This window comes from Carassius gibelio, chromosome B5 (assembly GCF_023724105.1).
Source record: "Carassius gibelio isolate Cgi1373 ecotype wild population from Czech Republic chromosome B5, carGib1.2-hapl.c, whole genome shotgun sequence".
Lineage (NCBI taxonomy): Eukaryota > Metazoa > Chordata > Actinopteri > Cypriniformes > Cyprinidae > Carassius > Carassius gibelio.
This window is the reverse complement of record NC_068400.1, coordinates 27,795,302-27,821,561: the sequence shown is the minus strand read 5'-3', so window position 1 is coordinate 27,821,561 and position 26,260 is coordinate 27,795,302. Positions and strand designations below refer to the sequence as shown.

The 26,260-nt window shown below is 36.9% G+C and overlaps 1 protein-coding gene across 1 annotated transcript in view; it reads left to right on the top strand.

The window, feature by feature from the left end:
• The first annotated feature begins 1,298 nt into the window (after positions 1-1,298).
• iqgap2 (IQ motif containing GTPase activating protein 2) overlaps positions 1,299-26,260 on the top strand; it is a 58,642-nt gene continuing 33,680 nt past the window's right edge. The window contains exons 1-2 of the mRNA XM_052556944.1: positions 1,299-1,576; positions 6,234-6,333. Of these exons, the coding sequence (XP_052412904.1) occupies positions 1,531-1,576; positions 6,234-6,333 (146 nt within the window). The 5' untranslated portion in view covers positions 1,299-1,530. The remainder of the gene's footprint in view (positions 1,577-6,233; positions 6,334-26,260) is intronic.

Here is a 26,260-nt window from a genome sequence, read left to right as displayed (position 1 = left end):
CGAAATCAAGGTTGCCTCGGTTTAGGTAGGCCTAAATACTAATTGAGATTAAAATGAGCCTAAATTCAATACACAAAAATGACTTCAGTGGTTTAATTTCTGGCATAACTTCTGACATTTTCGCGTATTATTTCTCTATACAGTGATGATATAAAATAACAGACTTGGATGACAGTTTAAAATGAATGCAACGTAAATAGCCTATAGGTTACAACTCCTACCTATCTTAAAAATGTTAGTTGAGGAGCCTCGTCATCTCAGAACAACATATTTAATTTTAACACGGAGTGAACACAGAGGAGACCTGATATCACACATAAACATCACTGAGAAATGTAACACTGCTTGCATAGACGAGTGAGGGCAAATTTCCCCAACTTTAACCCCTTATTAAAGTCTGCATTGGTTTTTTTAAGTGTAGTACAACACTGACATCTACAGGAAATGTGTTGCCTGCACCTAATTCATGACCATTTTTTACTCTAAAATGAGAAACTATACTATATAGATACTATAAAGTAGTAAAATATAGGATCTATGAAATATGATACCAGTAAAATACATTGTATTGGGCCAGATCTTATGGATAAGTATGGGAAATGGTGAAATGGTAAATTCATGAATTTCTATCTTGTAATAATAAATGTTATCTTGATTTTAATTAATTACATTTTAATTAGGCCTACTTGATTTGTTTTCTAACCACTAGAATTATTAATTGATTTTTTCTTTTACTGATTGTGCATTAATTAACATTTTAATTTAGTATTCCAGACGTCACACACTTTTGAAGACTTAAGTCCAACTTTAAAATGTATGCATTTCATTAGGCTACACCTGTACAAAATGCTTGCACTTTTTAACAGAAATAATAATATTATTTTTTTTCTCGGATACTTTTAATCAGGTACCAATGTGATTTTCGATTTTCATATGACAGTCAGTGTTTCTATTGTTTTATCTATTGTTTAATAATTCAAACACTAGAATACATTTTATTTAGGCTATTTATTTATATTTTTCGGTTTTATTTGTGCTGTTTTATAGTCCAATACACACTTTAAAAAAAAAATCAATTTTAAAAATTATCAGTCTTAAAAACGTATAAATTAATATTTGTTTATCGTAAAGTCAAGATTATTATTTAATAACAGAATCGCACTGGCTGCATTAGTTTACCCAACACAGCGAATGCATGTTTTAAAGGTGAGATCAGGTAAAGATACTCTAACCGGACCGTCGGTGTGTGCCGCGGTTGAGATGGCGTGGCGTCACGCGCCAGCAGGTGGAGCGCGTTCAGTGTCAGCGCGGAGCTTCAGCGCGAGCTCACAGGGCTTTCATCAGGTTGACAGGCTAAGGAAGAGTCGCTGTAACCGAAAGCGCCTCAGTGCAAATGGGCACGCCGTTTTACTTGGAACCAAGGCTATGATAACAGGAGCAAATTTTGTTTTGGTCGCTTGAGAAAAAAAGGCTGTAGTCAGTGTAAGAAAGTTTCTGGTGGAGGCTCAGCAGAGTTTCAGAGGAAGCAGGATGTACCATGAAGACGGCGCAAACTCTCTCAGACCACGATATGGATGTGAGTAGAGCCATTTCACTTGATATCAGTTATGAATCTACTCTTTAATTATAAAACTAATTAGATTTGAGGGTTAACTGAATTTGAATGCCCTGTAATGCCCTGGACAGTTGGTCAGCAAGAGTAACAGCCACAGTAATCTGACATCTTATGGAGTGGGTTGGTGGTTGGGTTGCACATGTACAGTAACGTTACATGCATAATATTGAGAAAATGTATTTCCTCAATAGTATGAATATACATGTTAATGTTATAGGCCTATATAATATGCAGTATTTGGAAGCACACTGATGCTGACCTAATGCTTTAAAAATGAGTTCAGTATGAGCTCATGTATACAGGCAGATTTTGAATAATATTTTTGACTTGAAAAAAGCCAGTTAACCTTTAGGTTATCTGAAAAAGCATTTTTAGAGTGCATAAAATGTGTGTTTGAAGTTAATATGGCTGATTGATCAGTCTATCAATAGTTGTTATTTAAAGTTATTATAAAAAACAATCCAGGTGTTATAACTGAAAGGGTATCATTTAAGGCAATTTTAATATCATGATTTATGACTGAACTGACTGACTTGACCAGTAAGAGATAAAGTATAGATATGTGTAAAAAAAAAAAAAAAAACACAATTCAGTCCAGATAACAGAACTGATGACTCGGTCTATCTATAGTTTAAACTCAGTTACCAATGATATTTCTGTCATTCCACTTCCCATTTTTTAATCTAGAATGTTAACTTCTATAAGACAATGCACAATGAGCCGTTACAATGTCTTCTGGTTCTGGGCCTTACAGATATGCTATATTAGCCTAACTATTCTGTCTATCCAGCATTAGATTCCTGAACTTTCTCTGCCATGTCCTTATATTATGTTGCCCCAGAAAGGTGTCTGTGTATTCTTGGCAATGGCATTAGATCTCATGCTGTGGTCTGAGCAAAGAGAAGCTTCATGAGAGTTTTCTCCAGTTAAATATTACCTCTGCTCTTTGTAAAAGCACCTGACAGTCCATACAGTCCAGATATTTGAGGAATTCTGTTTAAGGAGTTTATTTGTGCTGGTTGTATTAATTAGAAACACACAAATTTCACCATGCTGGTAGACATACTGTTTTACTGTGTGTACATCATTATATTAAAAATATAACGATGAAGAATGGTTAATATACTGTTTGCAGCAGATATTTGATTCTGGCATAAACTGCTAGTTGGTAGTGTGTCAGAACCTGTTAGTTAAGTCTACCATATCAAATCAAGGTTGAGAGATGAACTAGCTAACTAAATTTATGTCGGCTCATATTATGATGAAGTTTACTTAACTCTCTGCCAACGCTGGCACAGAGATCACATTCCAGCTAAACTGCTGACAGTAATTTAATTAATTAATTAATTAATTATTATCATTCATTTTATATAGGGTGTTTGCATGAGCCTTTTTGTTATTTATTGCATTTGTTATTCACAAAAAGCTGATTTTTGGAATTGGGACAAGACATTTTTATGCTTCACATGTTGAATTGAACTCCACAATCTGTTACAACTATACCCTGCGTCTTAAAATGTTTGTTTGAAGATACCCCCCAAAAGTTGAACCAAAGTCTGCATCACAGTGATAGATGATAGAGATCAATCCAGACAGATTTCATCTTAAAAAGTAAGCATACAGGAGGAAATTACATCATTTCGTGCAAGGAGGACTGAAGTGCCCTCCACTGCATCTCATGGTCATATGAGGAAGCTGTGGCCCATATTGAAAAGAGAGATTGGATGGCCACAGTTTACAAACAGACGTTCACCTCGCGACCGCTAGAAGTGTGGTGCGGTTGCTGACACAGTTTACATTACTGTTCAAACGTTGGGGTTGGTGAGATGTTTTCAAACGAAGTCTCTTATGTTCACCAAGGCTGCATTTATCTGATCAAAAATATAATAAAAGCAGTAATGTAAAATAACTTCTTTAGATATAATTTTTTTTCTATTGTGGCAAAGCTGAATTTTCAGCAGCCAGTACTCCAGTCTTCGTTGTCTCATGATCATGATTGTTACTGAAATGTGCCTCTGTTAAAACACATCGCCAGGTCAGATCTTAATCAACAGGCTAAATCTACCCACCGATGTTTCCTCAAATGGCTGTTGCACTTCAGATTGCTAATGAGTCTTTCCTGGTTTATAATATTTTAAATGCAGAGCCACTTTTGTGAGAACCCACTTTTGTTGCCGTGTTTTCAAAATAGCGAGTTTATTGTCTGTGGGACAGACTGAGGTGATAAGGCTGACCTACGTAATGAATCCCCACAGAGGTTATCTGGCTAGCCCGAGCCTGTGCGTCAGGGTGAGAAATTTGCAATGCTGTTTGCCATTAGAGAACTGAATCTCATTTACCCGAACAAAGACCAGCATGGGACAATGTGTCAGCAAGCTTAATTATTACTAGATGAATGAGGATCGTGAAAACACTTGGTATAGTCAGACACAGTCTTGTGCTGTAAAAATGATCTCCTCATTTCGTGTCAGAGCATCACCCGTTCTCTTTAGGTTTCTTTTTAACTGCACTGGGTTTTGTTGTCAAGCTGCTGCCTTTTTTTTTTTTTGTGAGAGTGGGTGTGACCTACTTCACCAAGAGTCATAATAAGTGTCATATTTTACTATTTTATTGATGTTTCTGGGCTCCACCAGGCTTTGGAGGAGATGCACGGAATATTTCAGTCAAGGGATGGGCGATTGTATAATCAAATAACTTATTAAACCAAGTGACGTGAGTGCCGCTACATCTGCTAGTAGACCGCTCTCAAAATCAATCATGAGCTCTGTGGTAAACACTACAGTTTGTGAACGTATGTGCTGCTTTCATAGATGGTGTTTTGATGGTGAGATGTGGTTGGCAGTTGATCTATTGTGTCAAGTTGATGTGTTAAGTCACGTCATGTTGATCATCTTGCACCACATCAGCTTTGCACAGTTTCACTAACACATTCGAAATCCAGTCCTGGTTTTACCTAGGACTGAATACGATTAGGCGCGTTTGACTTGAAGCAGCGGTACACAGAATGATCACTGTATGAAATCAAAGTACCGCAAGAGTGATTCGAATGCATTGGATCCATCTGCTCTCTTATTGCTCTCGCGCTACTTTGATGTCATACAGTGATCATTCTGCGCAGCGCTGCTTCAAGCCGAACGCACCTATTGTGTTGGTTTGCATCATGTGATTGGTGACTGTGTTACAGTAAGTGACAACAGCAGCTTCATGCTATTAAAATAAATTATTCAATATAACAAGATAAAGTAAATAAAAAAAAAAGTAATGATGCTCTTATGACACTGAGCTTCAGTCAAAATTTTAACATGTTTTTGTATTGAATAAAATCAAACTGAATGACGTTTATAGAAAAAAAACAAGAAACAAAACTGGATAAACACACTTTATATCAAAACACTTTACAAATATACACTATTGTTCAAAAGTTTGGGGTGAGTAAAGATGTTCTTTTTTGTAAAAAAAAAACAAACAAACTTTTATTTATTAGGGATGCATTGAGTTGATCAAAGTGACAGTAAATTTTTTATTTCAAATAAATAATTTTAAGAAAGTCATAAGAATTTGTATTTAAACTAAATTCAGTTTTGCTGAACCTGAACAAAAGAAATATATATTTTTCACAAATATTCTAACCCTCAACTGTATACGGTCATTCACTAAAAACTATAAATTCACTATAAACTCTGATACACATCCACTAAAATCACTTTAGGACAAGGTATTTAAAGGTCATTGGCATTGCATGGCAAAAAATATTAGCAAAGTTAGTTCTATGAAGAACTCAAGTATGAGTTGTTTGCAGATGGCACTTGATTTTGATAATTGCATCTATTGCAATGCCATTCCACATGCAAATTAAATGTCCAAAATCTTTTTGAGAGAAAGGACAGTTAATGGCATGTCATCAATTGTTTGTTTGTCCCAATTACATCAAATGACTGATCAACAACTTCTTGTGACCAGCTTAAGTCACATGTAAGGTGATTCCAGCTACTTAACCAGACGTAAAGTGATTGTGTTGAACCTGTCAGTCTTGTGAAGATGTGGCAGAGAAGTAATGTAGCAGCAATCATGTAAATGTCAGCCACAAATAGTTTTTTAAAGTAACATGATGTAACAGTGTTGCCTTCTGATGATTTCACATATACCGCTGATTATTTCCGCACATGTGTAATGTTTATTGTGTAAAATTACTCAAGCATACACACACATTCAGTGTTTCACCTAGTTGATCTATGGGGTGTTAGTGGGGTGTTTTAGATTCCCTTCATTCCTTCACTTCAAATTGCTTAAGCACTTTTTCTAGTTCAAGCTACTGAAAGACGATTCCAGCGTGACTAAATCAAAAGCAGTCTGAAACACAGATTCTGAATAAAATATAATTAGAAGAATGGAAATTGGCTATATGGTGTCATATTCATTCATTTCCCTTTGTCATAGTTTGTAACTGAATAGTCTAGTGGTAGTTGTGTTGGCTATGCTACAGTTAGCTGATTAACCAGGAGAGGAAAATGTCACGCTCAGCGTTCTGATGTGTTATTCCAACATTACGGAAAAATAACCTCTAATCTTGATATCGGGTGTTGCATTGTCCAACTATTTTCCTTTGTCTATCCTACAGCCATTGTGGACGATGAGAGGCTGTCGGCAGAAGAAATGGATGAGAGGAGGAGGCAGAATATTGCTTATGAATACCTTTGTCACCTAGAGGAAGCCAAACAGTGAGTCATCTTATATGTATTTAATACAAATGATTCATGTAGACTATGCTCATGGTCCTTCTGCTGAAAAAGATTGAAGAACCCTTATGAGCATGAAATTAAGTAATTCAGGCAAGACTAATTCAGATTTTTTGTCCACATCTGACACAGGTCGGAATTTGATGCACGTGTGTAAACAAAAAAAAATCGCATTCGATCTTAGCCGTTTCCAATCTCTTACGCTCTCCAAGAATGCTGTAATATTGTAGAAATGTTATTACAGTTCAAAAGAACTGCTGAGTATATGATTCTATTTTTAAAAGTCATCTATTCCCGTGATGACAAATTTTCAGCAGCTGTATCTTTAGTTTTCAAATTATCCTTTAGAAATCATTCTAATATGCTGATGTGCATTTTTATTATTGTCAATGTTGAACACAGTTATTCTGGTTCGTATTTTTGTGGAAACTGTGATTCATTTTTATTGCAAGATCTTTGATGAATAGAACATCATTAATTGGAAATCTTTTGTAACATTCTATGCCTTTATTGTCACTTTTGATCAATTTAATGTAAACTATAAATATATATTTTTTTAAAAAGTCTTATTGTGTATGTTCAGATTATAAACCAGGCATATTGTGTGCATGGCTACAACATTTCCAGTTGTGAGGGCTGGGTCTCGTTTTGCTGTTAAAAGGCAGAGTGCAGTTAAATGCATCAGCAGTCATTTGTATCACTGGGAACTTGACCCACATCTGATGAAAGCATGAAAGAATGTGAGGGAGTATTGCAGTGTGCATTGTTCTGAGATGAGGACATTTTTTTTTCACTTCCCAACACAATAGCTCAAAATTCTGTGCAGTTCATCTGATGACACAATGATAAATTGTAAAATCAGAGCAAAGTGTGCAAGTTAATGAATTAATGAATCAGTGGTTACACATCCTGACCTTCCTGGCCGCACAGTTGTGACTTTCCTGCAAAGCCTCTGTTCTGGGAATCCTGTCGTGTTGGATCAGGATTATAAAGCTGGTCACTAATCTGCTTGTTAGTAAGGGAGGAACTTGTCATCCTTGTGCTCCACTCTGACTTCAGGAGTCAAAGGTGGAGGCCCACAGGTCACACTAAATACTTGATGCCTGCTGAGCAAGAGTTTAACAATCAAAACAGTCAATTAGTATAGTGCTTTTTTTTTTTTTGTAAAAGCTACAAGTCCAGTAAAGAGCTTGCTAGCAGTTACCACCTCACTATAGTGTTCCTGAGATGTTACTCAGAATTCATTACACTTGCCAAGGTTTAGGTTCTAAAATCTTAATCTTAATCTTAAAATCTTAATTTTTTCATGACCACATGTTTAATTAAATAGAATAAATCACAATCATTTCTTATTATTTTCTACCCAGCATGTATATTCAAATTATTTCTGAAGGTTCACATGACACTGAAGACTGGAGTAATGGCTGCTGGAAGCTCAGCTCTGCCATAACAGAAAAATAGAACTTTTGATTCATATTTCACTGTATTAGTGCTTTTACTGTAGTTTTGATCAAATAAATGTATAATTTATGCAACTGTGACTATATTCATTCCAGATCTATTGAACTGTTGTTGCATCAGACAAACATAGTTTCTTACACAATCCCACCCCCCTTTCCAGAACTGTGGCAGGGAAACTTTGTACCTGCCGACTTAAGCAAACAGAACATGTTATTTTAGATAGGAAGACCTAGTTGTGAAACTTTTTCCATTTCTAATTTTGTCATTATGTGATGCGCTGAAGCTCATTAGTCACAAGAGTAATGTGTGAGCAGCATGTCTATGATACATCCACGAGTATTTTGGTTAAGATGTTAATTAGACTTTATACAACTGTCTCCTTTTTCAGAGCTTATATTTCTCTTTCCCTGAGTAGAGATAAGGGACTTTTTTTAATAGTTTACTTTAGTGTTTCAGTAAAAAAAAATTCATTCTAATCCAGGTAGTACTGTTGGTACTTGTCTGCTTTGTCTGCCAAGTACGGAAAAAGATAAATTATATGTCTTTATATAAAAATTAGGCAAATTAAGCATTAACATCATAATTCCATTCACTGTCTGAGTCTATACAGAGTTGTTTTAAATCACTATGCTGTCATTTTAGGCAAGTTAGTCTACTCTGGACATCTTAATTCCTCTGGGTAGCTATTTCTGTGTTGCTGACAGGCATACAAGGGTACACACTATTTACTTGAATAGAGAATGGCATAACTTTAATGAGAGTTTCCACAAAAAATTTAACTGGCACAACTGTATTCAATATTAATAATGATAAGAAACATTAATTGAGCAGCAAATCAGCATATTAGAATGATTTGGAAGACTGAAGACTAGAGTAATGTCTGATGAAAATTCAGCTTTGCCTTTGCCTTACACAGGAATAAAATATGTAAATTGTATTTTAAAATATACGGTATTAAAATAGAAAACGTTTATTTTAAATTGCAATTATATTTTATAATAAATAACTCTTCACCATATTTTTAAAAAATTAAATGTATGCTGGTGAGCATACGTGCATAATAATAGCATAAAGTGCGTACATTTTTAATTTAATTATTTTACCCTCATGACAATTTCTAACTATTTTACATTTTAGTATACTATATTTATTAATAATCTACCCCAGTGTGTTAGGTTTAGGGGTGCACCTTCATGCTTAGTTTTTTTAAAAATTTTTTATTTTTTTTACATTTTTGTAAATATTCGTATTAATCAAATTGTGCAAATTCATACAATTTCACCAAATCTATAAAATAGTTATATTTTTCTTGTAAAATTGGTTTGGTCCATTTTCTCTCCCTCATGCTTCCAGCTGCCCTGTCACCCCCTCAGTAGAAAGCACACAGATCCTTTTTACAGCAGGTAATGGTTTTCTATTCAGTAGCATGTCAAACACATGAAGTCAGATAAATAGGTGAAAAGTCATAAAATAGATCTTGACCTCTGTGTCTCGGTCCTATTCATCTGACAGTAAGCTGTCAGAACCAGAAGATATTTTTGGCCCATTGCTTTTTTCCTTCCCCAGCTGAAGCAATAATATCCCACCTTGTGTTCCCTCTGCAGTTTTGCAGTTAGAACACTCACCTCAATACCAGTAATGCTGTTTTTTCTATTAACAGTATGTAAAATTTTTGAAGTAACTTATTAGTCAAAGCTGTTTATTATGAGTCATGGTCACTCTGGAGCAGAGCTTTGAATGTTTCTTTCAGTTTGAACCCCTGTAGCCTAACAATCACAGGAAAGCGCAGCTTGAGGGCTATAAACAGTCAGATCTCTCATAGACAGTGTAACAGACGGCTGCATTGTTGGTAGAGAGCAGCGGGGACAGGGAGAGGTATGCACAGCAGCCGGATACTCCTCTTCTGATCGGGTCTGCCACATATCCTTATACAGCAGTGCTCATATTCATTCTAGAAGGTGCAATGCATTTTTCCCATTAAAGGGATGGTTTACCCAAAAATAAAAATTAACTCACATTTGTGACATTCCAATCCTGTGTGAATTTCCTTCTTCTGTGGAAGACAAAAGAAGATATTTTGATGAATGTTGGTAACTAAACGACTTCAGTTCCTATACGGTCAAAAATATAATGGAAATTAGTAGGAACTGGAACTGTTTGGTTACCAATGTTTCTCCAAATATATCCCTGGTTCTATCATGAAAATCTAGATGGTGCAGTCTGATGGGTCCTTAACGCAAACTGATGATATTCACATTCACAGTTACATTTCTTGGCACAAGCAAGCTTCCCTCATATTCATATTGCATACACAGCCAATAAGCTTGCTGTTTTACATTTAAATGGCTGGTTAGCTTTCCCTAGAGCATTCACAGTGTGCTTTCATAGTTCCTCTGAAACCCTCCACCTTCCCCAGCTCCACCTGTATAGATCTGCTACAGGTTATTATATATGCTATAAACTAGAAGTGTGGGGGTCTCTGAAGGCAGAGAAGAAACTACTGTATGTTAAAGGGTTAGTTCACCCAAAAATGAAAACTATGTCATTATTGACTCACCCTCATGTCGTTCCAAATCCGTAAAACCTCCGTTCATCTTTGGAACACAGTTTAAGATATTTTATATTTAGTCAGAGCTTTCTTACCCTCCATTAAAAATGTATGTATGATATAGTCCTGGGACGGTTACCGCATTACCGCAATACCACGGTCACGTGACGCCTACCGCGGGTCTAAACTAGAGATCGACCGATATGGGTTTTTCTATAGCCGATGCCGATGCCGATGTGTGGGTGTCAGGGTCAGCCGATGGCCGATATGTGCTGCCGATTTTTAGGGCCGATATCTTGGAGTTTTCCCCTTGATTTGCATGCTAAAATGTCACACTAATAATAAGTGGATGCACAACACATTTTTTCTAAACCTATCATAATTTATTGAGCACTGACTTGAACCATCTCTTCATTCATCTTAATTTAGTGCACTAAAATTAATAAACTGACCAAGTATTAAATATATAAAACAGGTTTTATATATATATATATATATATATATATATATATATATATATATATATGTCAATCATTTACATAAAAGTTTTAGAGCATTTACATTTATTAAGTAGAATTTTTCAAGTTTGTTGGAACATAAATGTAAACTTAAATATACATTTAAATAAATACAATTTTAGAAATAAAAATCAATTAAACTGAAAAATATAAAAAAATAAATATATAAAAAATAAATAACAGTAGTGCTGCAAAGACACTAGCAACCAGCAACATTTGTGTTTGGTATAAATGACACAGAACATCTAAAGTGCATTCTAATTTCGAACTTACATCGCAGCAATTGCAGTTCATTATTAAAATAAAGTAGAGTCAACCAAACATTTAAAAAGTTACACTGGTCAGTTTAAATACACCCTATACCGGTCCTATCTGCTGTTATGCAAAGGACGTTTTTGCTCATGTGAAGAGGATGATTTTTCCGTCTAGTTTAAATTAAAAAAAATATTATAGTTTAACATTCAGATACATTGCGAATATGGAAACATTTGGATATGTGCAGAACGAGACGTGAGCAATAACCTCCAAATACATCTAATCAAACCCGCGCTCGCTCGTCCTCGTATGGACTTAGTGCACATGGCATAATATCATCTTTTTAACATAATAATAAGGACTTCTCATCTCCCAGTCTGCTGTGATGAAGTGAGCAGTTATCATCACAGAGCTCTCCGTCCCCCTGGACGTCCACCCGTCTGTCGTGAGCGCAACAGAGGATGCTCGGGATAGCTCATCCACAACTTTTTTCTTCTCCTGTTCATAAAGATATGGCACCATCTTTTCACTCTAACCTCTTTCCTTCATCATTATATCTGAAAGGGAAGCCAAAATGCGCGGGGCGTTCAAGCTCCTCCGCTCGGCATTATCACTGAGTGTGGACTGAACATGCGCAACCTTTTTTTCTTTTCATTTTTCATACATCAAACCGCGGGTCACGCGTATGCCGAACTGAAGATATTGATCTGAACGGATCACGGATCAATGATGATCCGTTGCACCACTACTATAGTGTCATTTGAAAACATTGCAGTTGCATTTCAAAATACAACAACGAGCACCACGAAACCATAAGAGGCGCATTCAGCGGTCTCCTTGACAGAAAACATTCAGCAAAGTAAAATGATCTCAAACGTATGGCGCGCTCTCTTCATTTTATCAAACGATCATAATCACATTTATTCATTTTACAGTCCTGCTACTAGCATTTTATTCATACTAAAACCCCTTTAATTCAGGTGAGAAAGCTTTTTTTCCAAGTGGCTTTTGCACATAATAATAATACCGCTGCAGACGCATTTTGCAGCATTAAGGTTATTGCTTGACCGTTAATTTAAACGACGATCGATCATGGAAATTATCAAATATTGACATCCCTAAATACAAATGAGTTGGATGGAAAACTGGTTATTGTCTGCATCAAACCATGCTTCCGAACACATGTGATTCACCGTTCTGGGCAGCTCCAGGACGTCTGTCTCTCAGAGCGCGGTGCTGTCTGTGAGCGGTGCGGAGTAACGGAGCCCTCAATCACGCTGCAGTGTTTGTAAGAGCTGACAACTTCTCCACTCCATTTACAGAGTGAAATTCTCTGACTACCTTTATCTCGCATGTCTGTTGTTGAATCTTCCAAAAGCTTCACATGCAGTGGCTGCAGCAGCACTTTCCACCGCGCCAATAACACGGGGCTGTCCGCCGACGTGCCTGACTTTAAATCGGCGCTACTAAACACGGATATCGTCCGATGCCGATATATTAAAAAATGACAAATATCGGCCCGATATATCGGCCGAGCGATATATCGGTCGACCTCTAGTCTAAACCTGTAACCGTCATCACCGCACAAAAATTTTTTTTTTTTGAATGCCTTCGGCAGAAGTCAAATGAGCCATTTTAATCTAGATTAATTCCAAGATTACAGTGATATTAATCTAGATTAAAAAATTTATCTATGCACCTCTAATAGGCTAATAGCATTCCATTTGTATTGACTAGAGTACATGTGTATAATGTCTTGTAGCCTATATATTCATTATACTAAAGCATAAAATGAGAAAGCCAAAAAAGCAGGACCACAGTTTTTAATTGCACGTGTTTATTCTGCTTAACACAGTTCTCTCACGTGGTTGCGAAACATGGCAGAGAGGGCTAACTTGGTGGCAAAGCCAAATGTCACGTTGCCAATATGGGCACATTTTTGCTTTGAACCTGATGAAAAAGGACATCCAGGCAATTTTAATGAGCCCGTTTGTAGAATTCGCTACAAATAGATTCCGGTATCACGTTCAAATACGTCCAACCTGAGGATGCATCTTACTATACCGTCATTGTTTTTTTTTTTTTTTTTTTTACTTATAAATATTATTTATATTTATCTTATTTATAAATATTATTTATATTTATCTTATTTTTAAGTAAAAAACAGCCACAATATTGTGAGCAGCGACACTTTGTTAAATTAAATAGCATTCGTTAAATTATAGCCTTGAACCACACTGAGACCAAAGCGCACACGAGATATAGGCTAAATAAATATAAATATGTAAAAATATATAATATAAATATTTATATATATCATAGATTTTTAAATCTTTATATTAATTTAGCCTATATGTCTACATATTTATATTACTCTATATGCCTTTGTTAAATAGCATTCATTAACCACTGAGACAAAAAGGCGCACACGTAATTTCTATACAAATATTAAAATAGCTAAACATGTACAAATATGTAATATAAAATATAAATCATATTAAATATAATTCATATATTATATAATATAAGTAATATAAAAATATGTAAATTTAAATAATGTTAAAGCAAAGTCTATCCTAAATGTGTTTTAATTTGTTCACAGTATTGCCCCACCAGGTGGGGAACAAAGCAAAAAATGATTGCGCGCATTCTTGAACAAGGCCCTGCCATTCGGAGGGTTTTGGATGACCGGCGCACACAACACCTAATTCCGACGTGGCAGGACATGGAGGTCATGGAATCGGTGAATGCAGCCCTGAAAAATGTTGCCGATTTCACGGATGCACTGTCTTCTGAGCGAGCAGTGACTGCATCCTCTTTGAAACCGGGGCTGCAACTAGTCACCGAGGATCTGCTGCTCCCCGCTGAGGAGGACACCCAAGGGTGTGACGGTTAGTATATAACCGTGAGACCGACGTTTATAGTTGAAAACCGTCATTAGAACTCTATAACCGCCAAAACCGTGTCATTAAAATATTTTTTACAAACATTTTTTATCAAAAATTATTTTCATTTTTTAGATAAGATCATAAGATGCGCAATATATCGGGAGACATGGTTTTTACCACTTAATGAAGTTTTGTAAATCGTCAGACATGATATTTACCACTTCATAAAATTTTGCTTTGTAGAAAACCTTTCTTAAAAACGAATTTCGTTTTGTACAAATTTTATCTTAATTTTAATAAATGTTTCATCAACCAATTGCATGTATTTTAATAAATAAAAAGCAAGTAAAGCAGACAATGATAACCGTGACATGGAAGCACCAGCGCGCCGCTTGCACTGCACTGTGACCTAGAGCACATCTCATCGTAAATGAAACTCAGCGTAGGCCTATGCCTCATACTTTAGCATTAAATATCTTTGCTGCATCCTTTCTAGAACAGACAATGGCTTTTTTTTGCGGCTCGCATCAGCAAAGCATTGCATCGCCATAGACTGCAAAACAAGCAGCGGATGGCGGGCGGGTGCGGCTTTGAAATTTGCTCTATGATTTCCATGAAGCAAAAAACGAGGACGGAATCTCGAAATCCAGTCATGAAAATGAAACTTGCATTTTAATATGGACAGTCATGGAATTTGCCAAAGTTAGCATACAATAATCAAATCAAATCTCCATATGGACCAGTATCTGTAAATGTTAAGCCGCAAAAGTTGTTTAAAATATAAATCCGTGTTCTGCGCGTCTCTGTGTGAATTAATGAATGGCAGAGACATGCAGGTTTGTTTACTACATAGACTGAAGCGCATGACGCTTGCATTAATTTCAGCATCTGAGCTTCAGAGTTCTCTCTCCTTCAAGCGATCTGAACTTTTCAGCTCATCTCAATGGACACACAGCGCACCTGTATTTGACACTCTGTAAACTCTTTGTGAATGCGCATGACTCACCATCACTTTACTGATAGCGCTGTTTCTCACACATGCAAAGAGAGAGAGAGCGAGAGTCTTACCACGCTTAAACAACACGCTATATGTAAACTATTCTATGTTGTCTTCTCCTGTCAAAATAATGGATTAAATTTAGAAATATTCATATTCATTTTCGAACAAGCAGAAGACATACCAGTTTCTCCGGTAGTGGGCGGAGCTAATGGGCAAATGGCAATGGCTTTTTTTTTGCGGCTCGCCCCTTTGAACGACCCCCCCCCCCCACACCCCCCCCGACGGTTATGTTATGAACCGTCACATTTGACTCACGTCATAACCGTCATCACCAATTCTGAAACCGGCACACCCCTACGCGCAACATGAAAGAAAAAATGTCTGCCGTTTTGATGGAAAAATACAGTGCACCCTCAACTCAACAGCTATTGGCAAAGACCGCGTTTGTTGACCCTAGGTATAAGGACATTGACATTTCTGACGAGGTGAAGGATGAGCTCATGGAGGAAATGATGAATGTCCTGCCCGAAAATATATGACCATTTGCGCCACAAGCATTCCCTCAGAACGTGTGTTCAGTGCTGCAGGTAACGTCGTTACGTCTTTCAGGGCCTCCCTTAAACCTGACAGAGTGAACATGCTAGTTTTTCTAGCAAAAATTATGAAGGCTGGGATGTAAACCATAGCGCATTTAGTTTTGCCAGCACATTTTTTCAGACATAATTTCTGTTCTAAATGTTCTCATTCTAAATGTGAATTAATAAATGTTAAATGACCGTGTTCCTTATGCTCAATTGACTTAAGGCGGTCGCACACCGGACGAGTGTAGGACAACTCAAGGTATCGCACACTGGACACGCACATTCTATATGCGTGAGCTCAATTTCGCAGCAAGATGGGAGAGTTTTAACTTCATCTATTATTATTATTTTAAATATATGATTTTAATTGATAAAAGCTGAGTTTTGAACGTTAATTAATGAAAAGAATCTGTGTTATTATAATAAGGCTGTTATTGTTTTGTTGTATCTGTTGTCTAGGCAACTGTGCAGCTGAAAACGTAACCAAACACTTTTTGTAATGTTTTATTTGAATGACACAAGTGTACTGTATTTTAATTTCAGTTTCAGTTTATAATATCTGGGTTTTTTTATATAAAACTATGCGGATGGCGCTCTGTGGCGCGGCAGAAATTTGAACAGCGTTCTGAGTTGTAGCTGGGCGCCGCGGACAGACGCCGAATGGCGCCGCCGGTGTGTGTACACCCATAGAGAATAATGTGTTCGAATTTTAAAGACGTGGCGCGATGCGACGCGGCGCTGCGCTTCTCGTCCGGTGTGCAACCCCCTTTAGCCTCTCTGTGCGCAAAAGTCGTTATAGTTTAAGTGATTGTTTGATGATGACGACTGTAGCATAATCTGAAGGTAAAAATATGGAAAATAAACAAGCAAATGAATATCTATTACTGATCAATACGATAAATAAAAATGTGTTTGTCTTTATGATGCTCTATCTTCAGATCTCTGTTGTGAATTGCGATCAGATCTGATATCGCCCCCAAAAAATATGAAGGCTAGGGTAACCTCACCTATTATTTCGTTTTGCAGAATTTTTATTTCAGACATCATTCCATTTCTGTTCTTAATGTTCATGTTCTAAATGTAAAAAAAGTTTGGAACGACATGAGGGTGAGTCATTAATGACATAATTTTCATTTTTGGGTGAACCAACCCTTTAAAGGTGAGTAATAACACAGATTATTTATAATTAACCAACCAGTGTTTGCATTTAAGAACAGTACTTTCACACAACAAACATGCTGAGTCACCCCTTGATGAACTGAAGACCATTTGAGAACCACCTCACTATAGTATAGTAGATGATTTACTAATACTGAAATGGCTGGAGGGATTCAGAATGCTTAAAATTAACATATATTTTTCCCCGTCAGCTGCCTTTTACATCACAGCTCAATAATGACTACATGAATCATGGGTGACAAACTAGGTCATTTCTGCAGTGGGAATGGTTAATGGTGGTAATGGTCAACCGTGTTTTTTTTTTTTTTTTTGCATGATCCATCAGCACTGTTCATGTGAAGTTCAAGACCTCTGTGAAATATAAACATTACTTTTTTACTTTAATTTGTTTTCTGCTTTGAAATGCACATTTTATATGAGGCCAATGCTCAGTTTTAGCCTATGTTACAGCAAGCTGTTTCTTATATAAAAGGACATTATTTATTGTTTGACCTAATGTATATATATTTTTTCCTGTCATTCTCCTGACATGAAATGTTGATGCTGAAACTGTATGTCACATTGTTTATTAGATATCAATGATTAGTGGTTGACTAATATATCGATATTTGGCATATCGGCATCGGCCAATATGTTTTTCTCCTTGGCAGATGTGTTCGAGGTGGGACTTTTATTTTGACTGCGCTGCTGCTTTTCAAGATATCAGCATTAGCTGTCAAAAAACACATATCGGTCGACCACTATCAATGATGTGATCTCATGTACTAGTGTGATGTAATTTAGAGGCGCTCCAGCAGATGGGCTGTGTTGAAACAGAGCAGGTTTTGTGGGAGGCTGGGGAACTGCTGACGCATGTCTGGGCAGAGTGTTGTCTTTGCCGTTGTCATTTAATCTATGTTGTCTTTAATTAAATCAACCTAAAGAGCTGGATGGACATGTAAGGAATGTCATCTTATAGTCCATTAGAGAGAAGCATCAGATATCAAAGAGGGTTTCTTTGATCAGAATCATGATGTAACCCACTATGACACAATAAAAGCCAGAATCTCCGTCTTGATTCTCAGGGCTTCAGACAAAACAATCGCGTAAGGAGCCATTGGCTCCTATAAGAAAAAAACCAAATAATTTTTTAGGTGCCACAGAATAAACATGTTTTATTTATTTTATTATAATAATTTTTATTAGGGATGCACCGAAATGAAAATTCTTATCCGAAACCGAACAAAATGAAACACTGGGCCAAAAGTCGAAAACCGAACATGTTTTTTTTTTCTAATTTATTTCTCCCATGTATTTTGCTATTTTTTTTTTTATCACCATTACATATATTAAATAGACAAAATGTGATTTTTGCTGTTTTTTTTTTTTGCTTTTCAAAGAAAAAAATCGATTACAAAACCACAATTTAAAAATATTTAACACTGAAAATTCTAGCAGACATTATACCAACAGTTGCAATTTAACAAAAATATTATACCTTAGTAAAATAATGTTTTTTGGCCATCCGACCCCCTTCTTGAATTAGGCATGTATTTTTACTGTACAAATAAAAGCTGCCTTGCTGAAAATATTACAGATCCTAAATTTAACACTACGTGTGAATGCTATAATACATGTATTAACATAGCTTTTGTAATGATTATTATCGTTGTTATTGTCTTACTTTTTATTTTATTTTACAGAGCAACAGTAAAATTACAATACTAACATTTATGAATGTTGATAGAGTTCATGCTTGTTTTCAACTTTTATTTTGGCGTATTATTCACAGAATCTGTACCAATAAGTGATACCAAGCATCACTTGGCCAGGGTTAGGAGTGTAGTTTGGGCTCCTCCTTAATACATCCTATAAATACTGTCATATGTCTTTCACACATTCAGTCTGATTTTCTTAACCCTCTGGGGACGGATTGGGCGGTACCGCCCAAAATGGCATACTTTTACAAATGTGTAGTTATCTCAAAAACTATTAATGCTAGAGAGATGCGGTTTTTTTTGCCGTCTTCCTCAGATTCCGCTGAAAACAGCGGTGTCCAGTTTGTATAAACACTTCCCTTATTGCGCAATACCACTGCGTAAACAGGCCAATGAAAACGATTGTGCTAGGCAGATTCAACAAGCAACAGCCAATGGAAAAATTGCCGCTGGGAGGAGTCTTTTTCTAACCCAATCAGAGGAAGGTTATGTCTTCTAGCGATTCAGAGGACTCTGTAGCTCTGCTGTAGCCTTGTAAAAGCTGGCTGGACGAAAGTAAAAGACATATAATCAATAAACGTTCAGAGAATCAGCATCAGGGTGGAGAAAGCAGAACGCGATCGGAGTATTAGCGAGCACTAAGAGCTAAATTCGAGCGATCGGAGAATCAGCATCACGTGGAGAAAGCAGAAAGCAATCGGAGTGTTAGCGAGCACAAAGAGATAAATTCGAGAGAGATACAGCATTATTACAGAATTGTTTTATCAAAATGGCAAGCAGTAAACGATTTACGGCAGAACAAACTCTGGAACAATTACTGGAAAGGCCTGGAGAGGCCTTGCTTTGCTCACTGGCATGCCTAGGACTGTTTTTTAAAAAAGTTAATTATTGAATTGTTCTTTACACATTTGATTAAACAATAACACATTTCTGTCAAGCAAAGAGTTTGAAAAAATATATTTTCTTTGTTCAAAAACTGTTCTATATTGTGTGTTTTTCAGTAATAAATGACAAAAATCTAATTTTCGTTTTTGAAATTCTCTAGTTTATTGTAAAATTTTTTCACTCATACTTCCTTTATATAAACATATTGCATGCATGCTTATGGTAGCTTAGGTTCTTCTGAATCCATAGATACCAAACACAGGGTGTTTCATCTCCTTTATATATGATTTATAAGCCCAAATATAAAAATAGAGAAGACAGACCAAAAAGGGCTTAGTCCCAAAAATAAAAAAAACGCCTAGGACTGTTTGTAAATAAAGTTAATTATTTAATTGTTCTTTACACATTTGATTGAACATTAACCCATTTCTGTCAAGCAAAGAGTTTGAAAAATATATTTTTGGGTCAAAAACTTTTAACTATTGTTGTGTGAGGTAGGATTTTCAGTAATAAATGACAAAAATCTAATTTTCGTCTTTGAAATTCTCTAGTTTATTGTACAATTTTTCACTCATACTTCCTTTATAGACATATTGCATGCATGTTTATGGTAGCTTAGGGTCTTCTGAATCCATTGATACCAAATACATGGTGGTCCATCCTCATTACATATGGTTTATAAGCCGAAATGTAAAAATAGAGAAAACGGACCAAAAAGGGCTTAGTCCCCTAAGGGTTAATTAGTAAATCATGTAGAGAACAGGTTAAGTAAAAATATATAAATGCAATAGTGCATAAATATAGCAAAAGCCATATCTATAGTTATTTTTCTAGCTGAGTGTTGAGCTTATGGACACCAAATTATTATTCTACGTTGCAGTGTTTACAAGCTTTACACGTTTTTCACAGTTTGACACTGAATGAGCTTTTACATGAGACATTTCAGTAAGTTGTACTGTAGGCTCTCTTATAAAATAGCCTACCTTTTGATGTTAGTTCAAGTCCATTATGTACTAAAGTAATGTTAGTAGAGAGAAATATATAATATGTTCACTTGCCGCTTGAACTGAGGCGCTAAAGTGATAGTGCCTGCTGCATTAAAGAGCGCCAGAACTGTATTTATTGTTTGAATTTCATTATGAATTTGCCATAATTTTATTTTAATCATTTTTGTTTATTAAAATGTAACAAAGCACAAAGCTTTTTGCAATTACTGGACAGCAAATGTGCTTCTAATGATATGATCTCACATATTAACAGAACAAAGCATATAGACTAAGATCTTAATAAGTAGAAGCTATATTAGCAATGATTAAAAATGAGAAATGTTAATGGTATTGCCAATATCCACACAGCTGACAGCTTTACCTGTTTTAGTTTGTTAAATTTATGCACAAAATAGACAATGCTTTTTTTTTTTACTTTTACTTGACATCTCTTTAATTTCAATTTCTCTCATGCTGTACAACTTAGCTGCGTTTAGCAGGTGTGCATCAGCATTGCTGTGCAGCAGAGATTAGGAGTCATGGTTATGGACTTTTGTATGTTTCTGATCTTCTGTCTTTTGTTCCTTTTGACCAACTCCTGTGTTGTGTGCTTTTGATAGCTACATGTGACAGAATATCAGAACTCCAAAGTTAAGAGTTTTGTGGCGTTTTTTTCCCTTTGCCTTTTTTTCCACAATGGATCTACCTGCAGTCCAGCTGCTTTGCCAAAGGAAAGTTTTGCCGCATTTGTGGAGTGGGTGCTGGAGAGTAATGGACTCTGCCCTGCCCTGCTGAGGAGGATATCTCCAGCCTCCGCTGCATGGAGCAAATGCCTGAGCCCACTGCAGACAGAGAGCCTGAGCCTTTTGCAATACGTGACCCAGCATGAAAAACTTAAGACTGAGCCTATCATTGCTCCGAAGCCTGAGCCTCTAGACCATTTCAACCAGGTGTGTGAGTCAGCAACATTGCCTGACCCCGAGGGAGTACTGGTGGAGATAGAGGGATTGGAGGGAAGCCCCGTCCACACTCCCGCCATTGAGGATGAGCTGCACCTGGCCTCTGGAATCTATGTTGAGGAACTTTTGGACATTTTTGAGGAAGATTTGATTGACTTTTTTGGAAGGGTTGTTCCTAGTTTCCCTGAATCTCCATTGCCTTGTATGTTTCCTGGGTCTCCGCTGGTTACGTCCAGCTTTCCTAAGTCTCCTGGATCTCCACTTGTTCTGTCCAACTCTCCTACATCTCCTGTGTCTCTTAAGCATCAACCCAGTCTCCCTTTCCCACCTCCTCAGCTCACCCTCAGTCAGCACCAACAGGGTGCTCTGATCCGCCTTGGGACTTGCAGTCTCCAGCTCCGCCTTGGCGGGAGGTTCCCCTGTCTCCGCCTCCAGCCTCCGAGTTCTGGACTCCACCTTGGTCCTTCGACCCATCAGCTCCGCCTTGGCTCCTAGCTCCCTTGGCTGCACCGTGGCCCATCAATCCACAGGCTCCACTGGGCTCCCTTGTTCCTCTGGCTCCATCTTGGTCAGTTGTCGACCATCCATTGCTTTCAGACTCCACTCCTCTTGCTTCGCTTCATCATTCCATCCCTCTGGCTCTGTCAGGCTCCTCCTTCCCTTCGGCTCTTCCCTCGTCCTCCGTTGTTCTGGCTTTGCTGCAATCTTCTGGATCCCGTCTCTACCTCAATTCGCCTGAGCCATCAGCTCCGCATTGCCCCATCCCTCCACTGCCCCATGGACTTTTTTTGGACTATTTTTGTTTCTGCCCCTTTCCCATGGCCTGCCCCTTGCTTGCCCCATGCCTGCCTCCTGAACCTCTTTTGGAATATGTGGCACAAGGATGCACCTTCCCGGGAGGGGGCATACTGTCATTATTAATGACTGATTTATTATTAAAATAAGTATAAAAATTACTTTCCATAGCTACGTGTTACAGTACATGAGGACTGTTTGAAAGTCTTTTTTTCTACTAAAACTTTGATGCACATTGTCTTGGTTTAATACGTGAACATAACAAAAGATGTGATCGAAAACAATCAGGAATAAATGGAGCAATTTCAATAGGGTCCTCGCACTGCAGTGTAATGCACTAGAAAGGCATTACATGGAATTTTTTAAGTCATAACATGTAAATATAGCCACCAGTTGTGACCTCAGCCAAAATTTAATTCACAAATTAATATTTTTAGTCACAAATGCGACCGTTTTAGTCGCAGTCTGGAGTCCTGGTTCTGCTGTATCTCAAAATGGATTAAGCGTGGCAGTGACCTCTGAATTTACCAGTTCTAAACTCTGCTTTCATTTCTGTTAGAGTGAAGTTGACAAATGATTAACTAAAGGTTTGTGAACAGCAGCATAATATTGACATTTTAACTGATTCACTCAACTCTAAATAGTTTAACTTTCTTCAATGTATAGCATGTTTCTTACCCAACCAGATCGGTTCAGTTCTAATGCTGATTATAGACTCTTTTGCTTAAGCATAGAATCACCCATGAATCAGCAGAAGGGATGAATTACAGATATTTGAGCTTTTTAAATCAAGTCTTCCCCATGTTTTTGAACTGCAGGACACTTAGCTGTCAGTTGGTTGGGCAGCCCTGAAGGGCCCAATGCCAGTTTTCTTCACTGGCAAGGGAAAAGATATGCCAGTGTAGGTGATATGACAATATGGCTTTGTCTCAATATGTCAAAGGTGACTTTTGTCAGCTGGTCACTGACTAGCAACCATATTGGAATGATGTCCTGGATGATCCAGGTGAATTTTCAATAATTCAGTGATCTGGAAAACTAATAATAGTTTAATAAACCATTATGTAATGTTATAACCATGATTTATAGCTATTATTGCACATTAAAACAGTGAATTATTTTCCAAATTATGTATTGTAACTTCTTTTGGAAGGAAAACAATGTTTAATTCAGAATATATAATATATAAATATATGTTACTTGTTATTAACAAGGCTGCATTTATTTATTTTTAGAATACAGTAAGAACAAAAAACATTAAAAGAAAGTTTTTTTGTTTGGTTGTTTGAATGTAATATACATGTAATTTATTTATTCTTATGATGCCATAGCAGAGTTTTCAGCAATTTCTCCAGTCTTCAGTGTCACATGATCCTTCAGAAATCATTCTAATATGCTGTTTTGATGCTTAAACATTTCTTATTATTACCTTATTATTCTTATTATGTTGAAAACGGTTATGCTGCTTAAAGTTTTTGTGGAAACCATGAGGTTTTAGGATTATATGATGAATAGAATGTTGGAAAGAACGGTCTTTTTTTTATTGAAATATATTGCAAGTGTATAAGGCTTTACTCTTACTTTCGATCAAATGCATCCTTTTGTCTCAAAAGTCTCAATTTATAAAAACTTTTTATAACAAAAAATATGAGTTAAATTTTTATGGTGAGATTTTTTTGTGATACATGATGTGTTTTGTTTAAAATAGAAAAAAGCCGGCATTTCCTTACTTTTTTCTGATGTAAAGGGAGGTAAGAAGGAATAAATTTAGGGCCGTTTATACAATGTTTTCAGCCAAAAATGGGAAACTTTTTATGCATTTTGCCTGTTTGTTTACAGGACAGGTGTGTTTTAACTTAATTTCAGTTTTGAAAACGGGTTTCAAAGTGCAAGTTTTTAAAAACGACACCGTTGTCGTTTCTGTGTTAAGACCCAAAATTAGAGTTGTTCCGATTCCGATACTAGTATCGGAAATATCTCCGATACCACAACAAATTCTGGCATCGGCATCGGCGAGTACATGAACCCATATACCGATCCGATACCATTTTCTTAAAAAAGACCTAGTTATGACCGCAAGCTTTGCCTAACCGCTGCACGGTTCTTCTTCGCTGCTCAAAATGCATTGAAAACACAGGAAGTTGTGCTGTGTTGCCACAAGCAACCCCTGTTTAGAGCAGCGAAGAAGAAATGAAAACGCGTTAGCAGCCCTTATCTATATATGACTGGATCACTCATCACATTCTAAACTGCCAAAAGACAGTGAAGCCGCTACTATATTATAGATCAGTGGTTAGCAGTATGTCTCTGTAGTACCGGTAGTTACAGACTCTCGAGTATATTCAGTACCGGCAACTGCGTTCAGTCGCTTCCGTGTAAGTCAAAACGCAGGGCTCCAGACAGTAGCCGAATATATACTAGTGTCTGTGAATATTAAACTGCAAAATACTATTTAAATATTACTCCCGCAAAATCTACATCTCTGTGGGTGACTGGCACAGATGCGCGAGAGCTCGCTGTTTTGTAGTCTCTGCTGTGTGTCATGAGGACACGAACGCATAAACCGTCACTTCATGAGAATTTACCGTTTCATTTGAGAATACTGTCATATCATAAACACAGACACTCAAAGATCTTCATGGCAGCCCATTAAAATAAATGTTTGGTTTACATGAGTAAATTGACAATATATAAAGCTACTGTTGTAGCCTACAGTAATAATAATACATCTCTATAATAATAATAATTATGCCTAGATGGTTGCTTGTTTTTTACTTGTTTTTTACTTGTTAGAGATTATCTGATTAATAGATCTTTTTTTATATTCCTAGACTTATTTGTTGCAGTTTTTTTATACAGTTATATTGTAAAACTTAAATACCTTTTTTAGTTTGCGGTGTTAGATTTTTGGCTGCATTTGAAGTTCTTTTTTGCATAAGAAAATAAATAATACTGTCAAATTCATGTTAGATAATAAAAATACTGTAATAAATACAGTAGTTCACCATGTATTTGTTCATGTTTTATTGAGGGATCTGTCTGAAGCACACCATAAAAAAATTCTAGCAATTTACACAGGGCTAGTAGTATATACAGCTGTATATACAGATATACACCCAGGTATCGGATCAGTACTCGGTATCGGCCGATACCCTGAGCCCAGGTATCGGAATCGGTATCGGGAAGAGAAAAAGGGTATCGGAACATCTCTACCCAAAATGGGAATCTTTGAAAAACTGTTGATGTCATGCGCGTGCGTCTGTGTTAGGTATGTAGACATGAGCAGCATGTATACATATTAAAGGCAAGCGTGAACACACATACACAACAGTGGTGGAGTACATAATGTTGTGGCTGCTCAATAGTGATGTCCGGTTCGCCAATGAATCATTTGATTTAGCCGGTTCTTCTTAGTGAACCGGTTGAACCAGTTCACCAAATCGAACTGAATCGTTTGAAATGGTTCGCGTCTCCAATATGCATTAATCCACAAATTATTTAATCTGTTAACTTTTTTTTACGTGGCGGACACTCCCTCTGAGTCACAATAAACCAATATCCTGGAGTAATTCATTTACTCAAACAGTACACTGACTGAACTGCTGTGAAGAGAGAACTGAAGATGAACACCAAGCCGAGCAAGATAATGAATGAACACGCCCACTGCTGGAGCGGTTCTCGTTCTCGAGTCAAGAACTGGGTGCATCGGTTTTCGGATCAACAGTACACGGAACTGGGAACTCTTTCCTCCAGACATGTCCGATTTGAGAACCGATGAGCGGATTCTCGTTCTCGAGCCAAGAACCGGTTGCATCGGTTTTCGGATCACCAGTACACTGAACCGAGAACCGTTTCTGTCGACTTGAGAACCGATTAGCTGATGATACTGCGCATGCGTATATATATAGTATATATATATATATATATATATAGTATATAGTATATTTATATATTTATTTATAGGCCAAAGTGGTTTTCAGGGAAGTTGGACAATAATTAAGACTCTAAAGACTCAGGGATGATTTAAGGGATGATTAATGAAATATCTCTGTACTGTAGTTACATTCACAAATTGAGTTTGTAGTAAATAGAACATGAACATGAGTAGAGCAGCTGATGATACGGAACTGTAGCACGTGCCCGTGAGAGCGGTTCTC